General features: G+C 37.4%; 1 protein-coding gene across 6 annotated transcripts in view; it reads right to left on the bottom strand.

The window, feature by feature from the left end:
• The window catches only part of slc12a7b (solute carrier family 12 member 7b), a 64495-nt gene that overhangs the window by 19254 nt on the left and 28313 nt on the right, over positions 1–16928 (bottom strand). For all 6 annotated transcript variants that reach the window (XM_008438445.2, XM_008438446.2, XM_008438448.2 and 3 more), the window contains exons 2-5: positions 11277–11368; positions 10512–10643; positions 5618–5764; positions 2820–2874 (exon numbers count right to left, since the gene is read on the bottom strand). In XM_008438445.2, the coding sequence (XP_008436667.1) occupies positions 2820–2874; positions 5618–5764; positions 10512–10643; positions 11277–11368 (426 nt within the window). The remainder of the gene's footprint in view (positions 1–2819; positions 2875–5617; positions 5765–10511; positions 10644–11276; positions 11369–16928) is intronic.

Genomic DNA, 16928 nt, shown 5'->3' with positions numbered 1-16928 from the left:
AAGCAATTCCGAAACAAACCCAAGACTATATCACACAACCATCTTGATATTGTTTCATTTGCTGTCACACTCAAGTCAAATAAAATATATTGAAGAATATTAGTGCACTGATCACAGTTTTCTGGCCGATCACGCATCTTTATTAGCCGGACCTGCTGATTCCGATTTTAGCTCATTTCTGTCTAAGCAATTGCTAAATATAGCATCAAAGACGTTAATTTGGCAACATTTGTTAGACTGTTATAAACCACACACATACAGACATGACCTAGCGTGCGGGCTGATTTTCAGACCTTTGTAGAAGTAGATAAGATCGATGGATTAAATTGGTTTCCTGTGCGAGTATCGGCTGATTGCTCATCACCTAAATTAACCCTTTCATACAGTGGACAGATATCTAAAAGCTATTTTCTTGTGCTTCTTGTGGATTTTTATGTTATAAAATGCACACAGACCACTGAAGTGAACACTAATGCATCATAAAATACTCTATCAACTACTGGCCATCAGCTGCAAATTTAATAAATTATTTTTGTTAAATTCAATATGGCCGACAGACATAAAAGCAAGCCAATCGACCCGGTCCCTCCTTCTACTGTAGACGACTCTTGCAGGTAAAAAAAATATTGTGACGTCAGATAAGCAATACTACTGATGTATTTTTCAAATAACAACTTTGTATTTGGAGAAAATCCTAAAAGAATTTAATAAAATAAACTTTTTTGAACTTATTTTTCCTACCTTTTTTATGCCTTAAGAAAATAAAATAAAAAATTGGAAAAATATCCTGACAAAGGATCATAATTCATGCATGAAAGGGTTAAGGAAATTGGGGCTGAGTTGGATCACTTTCAACTTAATCTACATTGATGAATTAATTGGTCATTAATCGAAATATCGAATTTTCTGATTGGTGAGATGATTAGAAGAATCAGTAACATGTAAAAAAAGTCTTTAAATAAAACAGTATTTTCCACAATATGTTGATTCATGTCGGTGGTTAATTTACTCTGCAAGAGTGCACAAGACTTTTAGTAGAGAACGGGAAGGCTGAACAGAGTACAACAAAGTTGCTTAGTTTTATCATCTCAAGCTTTCAAACTTTGACTTGAAACTTGACAGATTTGAAACTCCTGGTTACCTTCTGGAAATTTTAAAGGTTATAAAAGCAAAGTATGGACAGTACATACAGAACTAACTGCTAGTTGTGCTGACTTCTAATTTAAAAAGCTAAAGAGTTCAGAAAGTCACTTCTAAATTTTCCTTTGTATTTAACCAATAAAACCCTAAACTAAAAGCACTGGCTCTCGTACCCACAGATTTTGACTTCTTCTATAGAAATATTTAATAACTGCTAATAGAAGGAATAATAAGAAAAATATAGATCCTGTTCTTTTAACTCAATATAATGAAGTGGCCAAACTTTATTTAGCCGGTGAAAAACTTTACAAAAAACAGACTAGAAATTAGCCACAAAATTTTGATCTGTGCATCTAAGAAACATTTTATTATAGGGCTGGACAATAAATCAATAACAATTTATATATATAGTCATCAATAAATGATACGTCCGATACAACGTTCAATAATTTCACTGAACTTCAATCCAGAACAGCACAGCGTTCCGGGAAAATAATTTATCTTCTCTACCTCTTACTGCCAGCTAAGGATGGTTGGTGGCATCAACTAACTCACTCAATCTTTGGTTCCCTAGCAACAACCTGTTGAGCAGTTTCCGGTTTTGCCACCGTGCCTCAAAACTGTCTTAAAATAATAAACCACCGCATGGGGCAAAGGGAGAAAATAAATACAACGCCTGGAGAGGAAACTGTGGATAAAACAGGTAAGGGCACGTCACCAGTTTGGCAGTATTTCATGTATTTAAAAAAAACAAAAAAACAAATTAATTATTAATGATATCTTCTGATATGAAACCCTTATATTGTGATAAGGTTTTCAGCCATATCGTCCAGCCCTATTTTATTATCTTATTTGTCAAAAAAATATGGAGCCCCATAGGGAACATGGGAGAATTTTCTTCTTTTGCGTTACCTCGTGAAGGTTTTGTATTCCCAGGCAAGACTTTTGTGGTACATCATGATAAATTAGCAAATACATCTTGGCCTATTTTATATACACTCACAGTGATAACAAATGTTAGTTTAAAATTGCACATGACTTTAGTGAGACTTTAAAAAGTTTCTCTAAAAATGTGTTTATACAGTCTTAACTCTTTGGTTCAGAAAACTGGTTGAAAATCGATTTATGAACTGCGGATTCATGTTTATTTGTGTAATATCTTTTGATAGATACTGGACTGTAGATGAAAACGTCCCATTATCAACCATTCAGACAACTAACAAAAAAAAGACACAACCAAAACTATCAAATGGTAAAATTAACTTGTGTAGACAACTCAAAAATAGTAGATCAGATGTATATTTTTCTTTTATCTCTTTCTTTCATAATTGTGTCTTAGAGTAGGGATGGGAGTCAGCGCTTGAACTATTTTGCCTACTGCATTTTGCACATATATTTGTTATGTGTTTGTATCTGAAGAAAAGGATATAAACCATAAGACAGTTCACAAACAACAAATACATTGAAAAACTTTATATTGTAGCAGAAAGACATCCAGCATTTCAAACGCTGCATGAACTGACAAATACATAATTGCAAGAGAATGCAAAAGTATATAAAAAAAAATTCCCCTATGTTTTCTAAGGGTCTCAGTAAAATGGACATTTTTAATCACACTTGCAACATTAAAATGGATAATCACAAAAAACGCCCAAACGTCATAATAATAAACATCCTACCTGGTACAACACCATTGGTAGCAATAGCACTCATGGATATTGCTGTCAGCATCGTCTGTGGCAAAAGTGAGAGAAAACATTTCAGATCAAATTGTCAAGGTTGAAACTTCTTTTGTGTCTGGCATTCGTTAATTATTTTCAAGTTGTAAAACCCTTCTCCATGCTGTATTAACATAAAAATATAAACAAAGACCTTCATGGCCTCTATTCTTTTTGTTTCAGTGAATTTTCCAGCTTATTCAAACAATGGAATTAATATGGCATTTAGTCTCATAAATGGTACTCAGGCGCTTGCGCGACATTAGCCTGTTACCTAACAGTACATTCCGGATGACAAGAAGGTCAGGACAACAAGAGAGGAATGAAGTGAGACTGATGGGAAGACAAAAGGCAGGAAAAATACATCAAATTGAAATAAAAGAAAAGTGAAGCAGAGAGGAAAGGATAAAAAGATTACAAAGAAGAAGAGAGGAGGAGCAGAGACAAGGACACAGCAAATATAAACCTCTTGTCCTTTGCTGGATGTCCGGTTTAAAGTGACAGACATGTTGGACTAAAACCAATCAGCTCACAGTTTCCACTGAAATCCTAAGCAGCTATCCAGCAGCTCTTATTTGAGCAGAGCGACTGACAGTCCAGCTCTAGAAAGCACATTTTTACTCCTGAAATCTCCTCTTACTATTGGGTTGGTTACTTTAAAGACAGCTCTATTAAAAAGCCCATTGCTGGAAGACTAAAGTTTCCAATAATGTAACTTTAAATGCAAAATTTACTACATTTGTTTTTACAAGTTATGTTTAGAGGTTGAAAAAAGTAAACAAATAATATGGATGTGAAAAAAAATTTGTATTTGTAATGAACTGTGTGGATGGGATCTTTGGTGAATTCTCATACCTAAATTGTTATTTGTTCTAAGATCCTGAAACAGGAGGAGATTTCAAAGTGTCACAAAAAAACTGGAGAAATTCTAAAGGTGGAAAAGTCATGGAAATATGGATTAATTGCAATCAACACTATCACTGCAACAGTCACTCAATCACACTTTGAGCAACAACATTGCAATTCATGTTTTCCTGATATCACAAAGGCCTAGAGAGGAGAGGAATCAAAATGACTGGAAATTTAAAAAAAATGGATCCTTGATGGAAAATGAGGAACATTTGACATCCTTTAGAACCGAATCCATCTGTATGTCCTAACTCATTACATGTTATTCATAGCACAGTGTACTGTATTGTGATCTGAGAATAGTTGAGATGATAAAGTCTCTTTATTTTGGGTGATCAGCCGATCTTATATACCGCCACAAAGGTCTGAAAATCAGCCTCTCTCACTGTACTGTGAGAGAGGCTGACTGACATGTTTCCACATGCACTTTTAACAATGGTCACCCCACTGAGGTCTACTTAGGAACTTTGTTGCTTTATCAAACAACCTTTCAGACAGAAAAAGAACCTGCATTTGCCTAAATCAGAAGCACAGTGATCTGCCAAAAAAAAAACTGCAATTAGTGCACCCCTATTTATGACGTGTCCTTTTAGTTTGGCTTTTATCCAACTTTCAGTTTTAAAAACTGTTTAGTAAATGTAAATGTAATTCAGTAAATTAATTGAATGAATGGGGTGGTAGGAAGGTACAATGACTAAGGATGCATAACAGGTTTAAGAGTATTAACTTGGAAGTTTTCTGTGATGACATGTCAAATGCAGACCTGTATGTAATTGGTGAACCTTATGGATTTAATTTTAAGATTTTGAAATTGATTTAAAAAAAAAGATTCTAATATGGATATCCCTTTACAAAACATTTGAGTTTGATGAAGTCAAAGGAATACAGGGCTTTAAATTTGAAGATAAAAATTCTTAAATGGGAGAAAATTCAGACAAGATAAAAATAAATAAATAAATTTAAAAAAAACATTGTTGAAACAGATATGAAGCCCTGCTGTTAGGTAATGTGAAAGAGCTTTCATCGTGTTTTCAGGAGATCCGTGCAGCTGGGTTTAGCGATGGCTCCACATGTCATGTCTGTAGGATGAGATCTATAAGAAGGTCGCTGATGCAGAGCCATTAGTGCGAAGTCAGATGTGATCTAAGCAGTGAAACTGAACGTTAATCTGTTCGACTAAGATCAGCTGGCTCTCTTACATAACGGCAGGGATGTAAGGTAGGGCTAACCCTGCTAATGCACTCTGGATAGGTTTTAATAAGGGAGTGGAGTTCCAGTCAGACTAGACCAGGAGCTATGACATCCTACAGAAATGTGCAGCATTAAGATGCTGGGCAATAAAGTAAACTGAGTGTAATAGGAAACGACCCGTCAAAGTGTTTTCAGTCGTGGAAGGGATAATGAACGACGGCTTCTTGATTAAGAATCATTTTCACTGGTGGGGTTGGGGATCCCAGAAGAGAATTTCATTATCAGCCCAAAAGTGTGTCACTGAGATTACAGTCATTGTTTCAGGTTTGTACTTTCCATGATTAATCTGGAATAATCCACAGTCTGCAGTGGGACAGCCAAATATAGGCATCGTGTGGGTGTCACTGGGTTTCTGACATTTTCCAGATGGACAGATTTAGATGTCAAGGTGGCGAAATCTACAAAGACAAGGAGTGCATGTTTGCAAAACAGGAAGTCCCGCTCGTGTCTTACTGTACTCAGGATGAGTGATTTCACCGAATGAGCTTTTCCATCACCACACTAAGAACTTTATTTGCAAATCCCTCATGAAAGAACAGATGATTTCCATGTCAAGAGTCAGGCCAGGCTCTTGTTGATCACAGTGATTAAATACTCACGCATGAGCAGCACAAGCCCACGATCGCCAGGGACTCCATGATGCCGGCTGTGCCAACAATCCAGGTAAGGCGTAGAAACAGGATGACCCCCAGAATGTTCTGGAGGCAAGGGAGGTAGACACCCATGAAGGTTCCCATCTGAGGGCTCTGCAGAAGATGAGGGAGGGTTATACTTCTGATGATTATAGCCAATAGAAAACCCACAATTCAGTTTCTCACTTAAAAGCAGTGAAAAAGAATATGTGGTATTTTTGGCAGATTGTTGAGCGCCGGCACATGACATGGCTGCTAAAGTTGTCACTGAGGAGTTAAAAGTACTCACATTCTCTACTTAAGCAGAAGTATAAATACTTGTGTGGAAAATAATATTCTAGCAAAAAGTAAAAGTACAAGTTTTACACTTTTATTGTTTTACTCACGTAAAAGTGAAAGTAAAGGTTTTGACATTAAGTACAAAGAGTAAAAAGTAATTGTCACCTTCAAGTATACAGAATGACTTTAAATAAGTCTAAAATACTTAAGTTCTAGTCATACAGAATAAATTCTTTGTTTATTTTGCTGACAACATAGGCTGTGTTGGTAAAAAAAACTAACAAAAAAACTGATACAGTCCAGTTCTTCTTTGAACCAAATTTCATCCAGGATCATTTAGATTGCAGAAAACACAACTCATTCATCACTAATCGTTCTTTGAGACAACAACAGGATTTTTAAAATAAGTCCACAGAGGGGGAATGGATTTTGCCTCCGAATGTGTTCCTCTGTTGTTTGCGATGAAACTCGGGTTAAAGTCTCCATCCATGTTGTTTTTCTCATGCCACTGTGTTCTTCTTCTGCTTTGCTTTGGTTGCATCCAACTGAGCCGTGAACACTATAAAACTTTCTGTGTGAGCAGTAGATTTTTTTCATCATGGAAGAAACAAGACGAAATGTAAGAAGTAGAAAATGCAGATTTTTTTCTTCACATTTATGGAGTAAAATTAAAAAGTCCTCAAAAAGATAACTGCTCAAGTAAAGTACATATGCCTGGAAAATCTACTTAAGTACAGTAACAAAGGACTTTTACTTTTTTACTTTACAACTCTCTGGACTGTGGAAACTTGAACTCGGGCAGATAGGATTCTTGCGGCTCGTCACATTTAATCCAGATTCTGGAATTTAATTTTCAAAGTCAATTCTTACTTTCACTTGTACAGCAGTGCTGAAAGCACTGAACAGCAGTGCTTTACTTCATTAAGATACATCTAATCTGTGCTATGCATGGCTTTAAGAATGCAACACCTGTAGTTCATGGATACAGCTGTGTGCAGAGGCTCTTGAAGTTTTCCAGCCAACATCCACACACCATGTGACTTCCCCTCTATTCTTTTGAACGAGTTTTGCTTAAAAAAATTCTCCATCTTATCCTCGTTGCTGTAGACTTTTTCCTTTCCATCAACTTGTCATGAATAAACCAGGATTCAGCAATCTGAAAAGCCAGCACCTTTAAGAACAGCTTTTCAGGGCTCACCCTGCTGGTGGAGGACTGATCTCAACTGGACGGATGTTAAGTCAGCAGCCTTCCCATGACTGGGAAGTCCATATTACGTTCAGAACATTTCAAAAAATATTTTCTTTATTGGTTATGTAATGTTATAGTTTTCAGGGAATTTAATTTCAGCTTGTAATTATTAATACGCCATAAACCATAAAAAAATAACTAAATCCTTGAACTAAAAAATTTACTTATTTCTTGACGATGAGATTAACTGAAATGTAATTTTCATGGACCTTTCCACAGGGGCCGCATTCCATTGGCTAATGCCCATTTTACGTCACAGCTCAGCTATCACGTGCCTTACTGTCTCACAAACTCATGCTAATGTACATTGTGGACTACCAGACCGACAGAAAGTTTTTGAGTCAGGACTCGGAAAAAATTGGTTCTCCGTCAGTGGGGTATCTGTACAGGCGATGTCAGGTATCCTGATCGTGTTTGTGGAACTAAAATTCAGATTTCCAAAATCTGAAACGGAAAGCCTTGCTTGGATCAAACCTTGTGCATGACCGCATTTGCAGCTCAACCATTGTAGGATCAATAAGAACAAAGGAGTGTCTGCTAGTGTAAGTATTATTGCTTTTCTTTCTTTGTGTTTAGTGAATGAAAAAAATAAAGTCAATAATAAACACATCCATTTTGAAAACCTTTTAGCCAAGTACAGCATAATGGCAGTACCGATACAACTTCAACATCCTGAAGCTTGTCTGTTACGGCCTTACGTTAGCTGAACAGATCAATATGCAATGTGTACCATATCTGACATACATTAAAGATTTTATTTCACCTGAAAAGGCTTTTTACTAAACTGTAATCGTGTTAGCCACGCTAGCACCAAGTTTGGGTGTATAAGACCAAGGCACATTCGAACCCTCAAAACCATGAATGCCCGACTTACCCAGCCTTGCAAGAACAATAGCCATCAGTGATCTTGTCCACGGCTATATTTATGCTGAGGGTGTGAGAATCTGCTGTTTCGACCAGTAGCATTTAGCTGTAACGCGCACAATGTTGGAGGCATCGCATGGCTCAAACACCTTGATGTCGTCCAAAAAAGATGACATGAAYTTGTTGGTTMCCYTRTCCATTGTCGTGGCTGATATTTTGTGAAAATCCGGCAGAAATGCTACACTAATCGACTCAGAAATACTCTGCAGAGAACGAAAAATGCCATGTTTAGACATTGGAGCTAAGCTGTTAATGTGAGACATGAAGTCACGTGGGACCTTCGAGGGGCGTTTCTGGGCGGAGCTTGGTAAGGTCCATTGTAATTCGGTCTCCAACTTATGAAGCCCTCCAGGGGACATGGGGAATTTTTTTCTTTTGCGTCCCCTCGCAAAACTTTTGCGTTCCCTCGCAATAATCTATTGATCAGTTCATGCGGCATAATTGAATACTGTAAGTCTCTTTTACGATGGCCGCCGTAATTTCAGCTTTAATACAAGCTTATGTAAGGTTTTTCCATGGACTATTGAGTTATTATCGCGGGGTAATAAGTCATCTGATTGTGTCTATTGTGTTCGTCTGAATGGTTTAAAGGGCTGCTTTCAGTGCCGTTCTTAGCCTTAACCGACATAAACATGCAGTAAATAAATCTGTTTTCAATCAGTTTTCTGCACCAAAGAGTTAATAATAATAAACATGTTTTCACTGAGGCTCTATATAAGAGCCATATGAATTAAATAAGTAATTATTGATATGACGGAAGCAGCGGCTTTGACACCTGGTGGTGGGCGTGACTGTCATCAAGTATGAATGGGAAGCTTACTGGCGTGCTGCTGGCTCTGTGTGTATGAGGAAGCAGGTGAGCGGGGTGGTCAGTCCTCGCAAAGTTTGGAGCATGATAATCAAAATTAAATAAGTCGATAATTGTGACAGAACAAAGAAAAGGTTTGGAGTTGATTGATACACGGACAGATGAGATTCCCCGAGTTAACCCAGTACGTTCCTCTGCTGTGTTTTATAATAATAAAACGTGTTTATTATTATTAACGCTTTGGTGCAAAAAACTGATTGAAAATCGATTCATTTACTGCATTATGTCTGTTAAGAACACAATAGAGACACAATTAAAACTTGTTGATGACTTGTTACCCCGCGATAATAACTCAGAAATAGTCCAAATAGTTTAGATGTATTTTTATTTCTTTCCCACTTAGGGAAAGTTTCTCTTTATATCAAAGGTTTGTTGTGCCTTTCTATATTAAAGAAAAATATATAAAACGTCAGATCTTTCACAACGAGATATTAACACTCATGGACAAACCTTACATAACATTATATTAAAGCAGAAAGTACGGCAGCCACCGTAAGTAAGGCTTACAGTATCAATTATGCCGCATGAACTGATCAGTAGATTATTGCGAGTGAACGCAAAACCTTTTGCGAGGGGACGCAAAAGAAAAAAATTTCCCCATGCCCCCTGGAGGGCTCCGTACCAACTGAAAGTGAATCAGTTGTAATTGTATAATTAATCTGACTGGTGTTTAACAGAACACCAGTCTTAAAATGATTTTTAATATCAAACTATAACCCAAACAAAAATTTGACTTACATGTAAGTGACAAGGGAACCATTAACATAGGACTCTTTAGCTTCCAGTCAGAAACAACAGCTCCAAAAAGTATTTATCCCTTCAATTCAGAAAGAGCATCAATCCACACAAAAAAACTGTGTACTGCAACAACATGCAAAAAGAAAAACCCAAAACAGAGCAGAATTCACCTCACATGAGTGGAGTTATGGTATTAGTCACTAGCTATTCCAGACGAAGAGGGGCGACTGAGGTATCTGCTTCATGAACTCGTCTACTTCTTCCAATCATTTAAGACTTTCTGGGAGCCAGGGGGAGGTGGCCAAGGCCGATTTCTATGCAGGGGACGTGATGGGGAAACTGACAAGGGACTGGGGCTGTGGTTAGAAAAGCATCCATACGCTTTGTGGCAAAACACTCAGAGAGTTTTGATCCTAAAACGTTCAGACATCAAGAATGAACAATCCAAAAGGAGAAACCTGAAAAATGAACTATGGACAGTGGTGAATAAATGCATAGAAGAGTGCTGCAGATGTTCATTTTTGTACTAAGTGATGTCCTGATAAAGCTCGACTCCCTCTGAATCAAAATAAGTAAAAACCATCCATTAATAAACAGAGAATGTCCAAAGACGGTTTAATGGGGGACAAGTTTAGAACCGGGAGAAGATGGGAGATTAAAACCAACAGCTTGGATTCATGGGTCAAAGACCCCGTTATGTAACGACTGTTCAGCAGATTTAAAAGAACAACTGTTAAAATGAAATTCTACGCAACTATGTCAGCCAAAGCTAGAAGCTCCCATACGGACTGTGTCTGCTTTACCTTAACGGTTTTCTTCTTGGTACCCTCCTCTTCATCAGCTTCCTCGTGCTCATGAGCTCCTTGGGAGAGATTGGTGTAGTTCGCCAGCTTATCAAGAAGAGATGACACCATGGGGTGCCTGTCCATCTCCTCCTGCAATGAGACAGTGTAAAATCACACATTACCTTTTCAACCCGCTCACTTCTAGAAGATGATACATATAACCTATTTGGAAAACAAGAGTTGAGTTCAGTCCAAGTTTTTAACTTGTTCTGGATGCATTTTTTTTAACTTGCCTTTAAATACAGAGTAGCAATAATTTGAAACAAAAATAAAATCCTGCAGGAGAAGATAGGATATTACAATATTTGGTTTCCCTGCTTGTTCAAAGCGTCTTGAAATAGCACGGCTGGATTGGCTTCACACAGGGTGGAGAAAACAGAGAGCACAGTGGTTCCTCCACGCAGTGACCACAGGGCAGCCAGGCTGCCACATGGCACTCAAACACACCTGGCAAAGCTTCAGCTCACTCAACATTAAAAAACAGAGCAGCTCTATTGTAAAACTTTCTGCACTGTTGAGCAAAGTATTGATGTTTCAGATGAATGGCTTCATTGGTGAAAATGCATTCAGTTTTAGTAGCAAAATAGGCTTCTTACATGCAGCTTTTTCAGGCTGAGGATTTAATAATCTGCCACATTTTGGTGTTTACTGACACATAAGCATTTCTATGAACATCCCGACCAGTGATGGACTTCTAAACAAGTAATACTGATAAGAAATTACCTCAAACAGTGCCATGTTAGTGCCATCATAATTGTTCTTGTCATTTTCTGCGTTGTTGATGAAGGGACTGTTTTCCTTTGGGACGCCATCACCTGGGGAAAGAAAATGGAGGGGAAGTTAACAACCAAAGCAGTCTTTCATAAAAGATGTGGGTCACATCCAGGAAATGATTCAGTTCAATCTGTAGAATCAGACAGGGCCAGATATAGCTTTTCCATATGGACTAACGGGTAAATGGACTGAAATGATGCTGTGCTAGTGATATCGACCTCTTAATGCGTTTCACACACAGTGAGGCTCAAATCGCTCTAAAATAAAAACCCAAAAACACACATTCATACAGGTAAAATCTTTGGGTGAGGCATCAGCAGTTCACAGTAGCTTCAGTTAATATTGTAGAGGGTATAATGGGGAAAAATTGCAACATAATGAACATCATTGATAAGTGAGCCACTACAAAGCAACAGTTATTCCAAACTACATCACAGAATAGAATGTAGTCTAAATTGTATCTGATTTGGAACATATAAAAAGATGCAGTGGCAGGTTTTAAGTACTACAAAAGCATTAGAGGTTGTTGAACTTACACAACTTTTGTTGAGATTACAATCAAATTTATAGAATAACTACAACTATTACTATTACTAGCGAGAGTAAGAAACCATAATCATCCTCGAATACTTGAGATCTCCTCTAAGAACGCCTATGTCCATCTATTTTAATAGTTAAGACACCAAATATGTCTTGATATCCATTAACATACAGTATAAACTGTCCCAGGACCACCACAGAAGATAGTACCTACAATCTTCCATACCTCCAATTTTGGGGGTACAGCAAATCAGCGGAAAGGAAAATAAGTACAGCTCCTGGATGGGATTGTCTGCTTTAAATGCCAGCCAATAGCATATCAAGCAGCATTGCACCTAGGTATTACAGCTTCCCATGTTGCATTAAAATAATTTTTAAAAAAAAATCATATTCTCAACAAAAAAACTCCACAAACTCCATGAATACTGAGCTGTCCAAGTGTCCACTGTAGTTGTGGTAATAATAAAATTAATAGAAGTAACGATAATAATAACATTGATAATAATAACAATAATAGTAGTAATAATAATAATAATAATAACTAGAACATTTTTGAAAAAAATTAAACGGGGCCTGCCAAAGTGTGCTAGTCGGTTGGAACCCAGCGTTCTGCTCCTAAAAACTACCATCAATACTAAAGTAAGCTACATTGTAGTCAATAGAATGTGGAGTATCAATTTTTGAAGGCCATTATGAACTCAATCCACTCAGTATTCAAACATTAGTGTATAAGCTACAATTAACCAAAATGCTAATGTTAGCCTAAATCAGTGCTTCTCAATTCCAGTCCTCAGGCCCCCTGCTCTGCATGTTTTAGATGCGTCTCTATTCCAGAACAGCTGATTCAAATGATTGCATAACCATCAAGTACTGCAGAAGGTTGTTAATCACCCACAGATACAATCCAGGTGTGTGGCAGGAGGGAAATATCTAAAACATGCAGGGCAGGGGAGCGTGAGGACTGGAATTAAGAAACACTGGCCTAAATGCAGTCAGTGGCATGTGGGGCATCACTAACATGTTGTCTTGACTTGCTCCATTCAGTATGCTAAACATAGCTAATAAATGAAAAAAATAACTAAAATAATTATTTTAGGGAAAAGGCATTTTAAAAGTTCCTTTAAAAAATTGCTTCAACACTCGACACCAAAATATGTCACTAGTGGCGGTTTCTGATATTGGCAACACAGAGAACCAATCAGGGTGGCATCTCCTCATGGGTGGCATACCAGTTAACCGCTTTCATTCTTGTTGATTAGGTAACAACAGAGCGAGTGGGAAGCAGCATGGCCAAGAGCGCAAGGGAAGAGTTAATTAAAAAAGAACTTTTTTTTTTTAATAAACTGGTGAAAACTTGGGGTGATGCATCAGCAGAATGTGACAGTAGCCTCAGTTAGTATAGTATAGGGTATGATAACCATAAATGATGGTTAAAAATCATTAATTATCTGACATGGTCGAATAGCGAGGTACTGGGGAGGTGGTATTCAGGGGTGCGATCACATCAGCCTGTCAGACCAATAGAAACCAGAAATGAAAACCTTGTAAAAAGCATTCGTGGGGTTATTTTATCCCCACCAGGACGCGCACAGAGTAGAGCTCAGTCTACTCTGTGTGCAAACGCAGGAGAGTTAAACAGTCAAAGCATTAGCAGAAAAATGTAATCTGCAAAATATGTGGAGGAAATACAAGCAATTTGTTTTACCGCCTTAAGACAAAGCATGTGTTTGAGTACTACAAGTTCCACACACAACAATGGGAAGTTAAAGCAGGATTCAGCGCAGACATCCATTATATTAAATTATCATGTTTCCATGTAGAGATATTGTTTTATCCATTTAACCTTGATTTAACCATGTAGTCTCTATGGAGATTAAGAATCTAATTTTAAGGGAGATCTGGCAATGACAGGCAGCAACATAAAACAAATCACAAAAAATATATACAAATAAAAGGAAGAAAATAGAGTTAGGCCCCTCCTGAATACATCAAATTGCCTTTTTAGTTTCAAAGGGAGCAAAACAAATCTGAAGCCATTGTCGCCACGCAACAAAGGTTATAATAAAATGTGTATGCATAGACTTCCAGAGAACAAACATTCAATGATTTACAATGTGTTTTATGGTCAGTAAATGGAAGCAAAGAGGAATAACACGTGGGTGAATATGCAGACAAAAGGCAGACAGGAATAACTACACAATAAAAATATAGAGAAAATGGAATGTCAAGATTATTTGTTTTAAACGTCAATTATGAAAAAAGCAATTAACATTACATTTTGTCAAATGGCAAAATCATCAAGCGCAGACATGCACGTCAAACATGTTGATCAATGTTTTACTTATTACTAATCAAAGGCAACTCTTAGCAGCTGGGTTTTAAGACTTGATTTTAAGAAACTCAGTGGTTCAGCTTTTTTGCAGTTTCCTGATAATTTGTGGTGCAAAGAAGCTGAATGCTGGTTCTGCATGTTTAGTTCTGGTTCTGGATGCAGAGCAGAACCAGAACCAGAACCAGAAGACCTGAGTGGTCTGGAAGACTGATACAACAACAACAACACATCTTTAGTGTATTTTGGTGCTAAGAGATGAAGCAAGAATACATTCACAAGAGCAGAAATGGATCAACTTTACATTGTTATCTACATTTCTCAAAAGAAAATAGAAACAATATGAAGGAAAATGTAGCTAACTAAACCTTACAAGGATTAAAATACTGTTTATATTTTGGCTGATTAATGAAGAATTAGCAGTTTTATTCCACCAGAATGCTTTTGAGCCTTTGCTGATAAATTTTATGTGAATCATAACTATGCAGGAAAACAGCTGCACACATCAGCACTGATACACATCTTCCAGACTCAGAGCTAATACGTGTTGTTACTACTGTTCTTCATAATTTCTAGGCACAATATCAGATCACACAGACTGCAGGCTGTCCAGTGCAGAAAGGAACTGCTAGCTTTACCGATGCCTGCAAAAAGTGTCTAGAAAGAGTGAGGAGAAGGTATTCAACTCATTATGATCACAGTTCAAATGACACAAATTCCATATTTTCTGCAGTGTGGTAAATAAACTCCATCTAATTAGATTTTAAAAGCATCATGCCTGAAATGTTATAGCCTTTTATTTTACAGTTGGAATACTGCACATTCATATTGACAATTACAATTTGATATATAATTCAGCTCAATTTTCACTCAGATTAGTTTTACTGAGTGACTAAAGCACCCTAGCTAACAGAGTTCTTTATTGTTTCACTTCATCCATTTTATCTATCAAATGAAAACCTTGGGATTATGGGAAATCCCTGACTTCAGGGAAGTAGGCACATGCGAGTTTAGCAGAAACCAATTTAAACACTTCATATGAAGTGAGAAAAAAGCTTTTTTTTCCTGATCTAAATACATGTCTGCCACAGTTTGTGTGTTTTGGTTTGCTCATTTTGATCATCTAAGAGGCTTTGAGCCACACACAGTGGGAATTGTGTTGTTTATATGAAGATAGATACATCTTTATGTGTTCTAGATAAAAGAAAACCCCAGGAACCTTCATTCAATCAAAACAGACTTATCCAGACAGCCAGGAATTATATAATACAGTCTTTGCATTAAGAGGATTGCTGTGCACATCACTGTGTTGATATTGGCAACTGTATTTTATGCAGCTCACTTTTCACTGTTGTATGAGCTAATAATTATTCAGTCTATTAAAACTATTTCAAGTCAAAATTGTTTTGTTTAAGATGACCTGACATGAGCTTTGGCTTTCAACTGAAATGTAAGCAAAATCTTGGGAGGAAAAAAATTGAAAGGTTATGTGTGAAGTGAAACTTTACTGAACTAAGCTGCAAAATTGTGCATGATATCTTAAATGTGATATTAACACTTGAATAACGTCAATAAAATGATTTTAATGCAAGTTCCTAGAGGGTTAGTTAGCTCTGTTTTGAGACTGAAACATAAATAAAGCCAAAGAGAAAAGATTTTGCCAAAATTGTAAAAAAACAAACAAAAAACAAACAAACAAAAAAACACAATAAAGTAATTAATGTGCTGAATATTGCATCAAAAATCTAAAACACAGTAACTTTCCTCAACTTATTTTACTGTACATTGTATCATAAATGAAGCCTAGGTGTAAATTTGCCTGCATCATGCCCTGGCTGTAGCATATTAGCTTTGAGCCACGCCTATCATCACACAGCTGTTCCCTGATCCTTTCCTGGAGGAACCCAGTCCTCTCATCTTTCACCCTGCAGACAGAAGTGGTCGCTGACCCGGGCATTCGGTTGCTTGTTCCCCTTTAACGCTCTTTAGATCCAAGGAAATTTCTCTAAGCTCTGGCCTTCACTGGTCATCATCTCCCAGCCTTGCACAGTCTGCCTTCATCCTGAGGCTAGAAGTCATTTTGTTCAATGGCTGGCCTTCATCTCCCAGCTTCTCCTCTCTTCCTCGCACTTGTTTTCCTGTTTGCTCCATGTTCTTTCCCTCTCCTCAACTGGCCGTCATCTCCCAGTCATCTCCCAGTCTTGCATCATACCCCTCAGCTGGATTTTATCTCCCAGCTTCACATCCTTTCTCCACCTCTAGCCTTCATCCTCCTGCATCTTTTTCCCTCATTCTTCACCTAATCTCCCTGTATTTTGGCCTCGGCCACAACAAACTCTTTTGGTGGGTAAGATGTACATCAACTTTATCTCAAGCAACTAATTCATGTCTATTGAAATTCACAGTGCTAATGTCTTCTGCTGGGGTCTGTCATAGAAAAAATACTGTAACAAGAGTCTGGATGAGAAGAAATAAGAAATTTATTAAAACCTTGCAAGGTGAGAACAGAAATACAGTCAAAGGAGTCTGCCGTGTCTGTTCTAACCAACAGTGGATTTGGCTGCCTTTCATAGGTTCTGGTTAGAGATGAGACACATCATTGGAATATAGGTGTGAACCCTTGATTGTTATGTACCAGGGATTCTGTGGAGCCCAACACAGATGGTCTTGCCATTTGTCTATTGTTAACGAAAAGGGGTTGTTCTTTAATTCTAAAGAGGGCAGATAAGTTC

The sequence above is a fragment of the Poecilia reticulata genome, linkage group LG20 (assembly GCF_000633615.1).
Source record: "Poecilia reticulata strain Guanapo linkage group LG20, Guppy_female_1.0+MT, whole genome shotgun sequence".
Classification (NCBI taxonomy): domain Eukaryota; kingdom Metazoa; phylum Chordata; class Actinopteri; order Cyprinodontiformes; family Poeciliidae; genus Poecilia; species Poecilia reticulata.
Note: the sequence above shows the minus strand (reverse complement) of the source record. Positions and strands in the feature narration are given on the sequence as shown.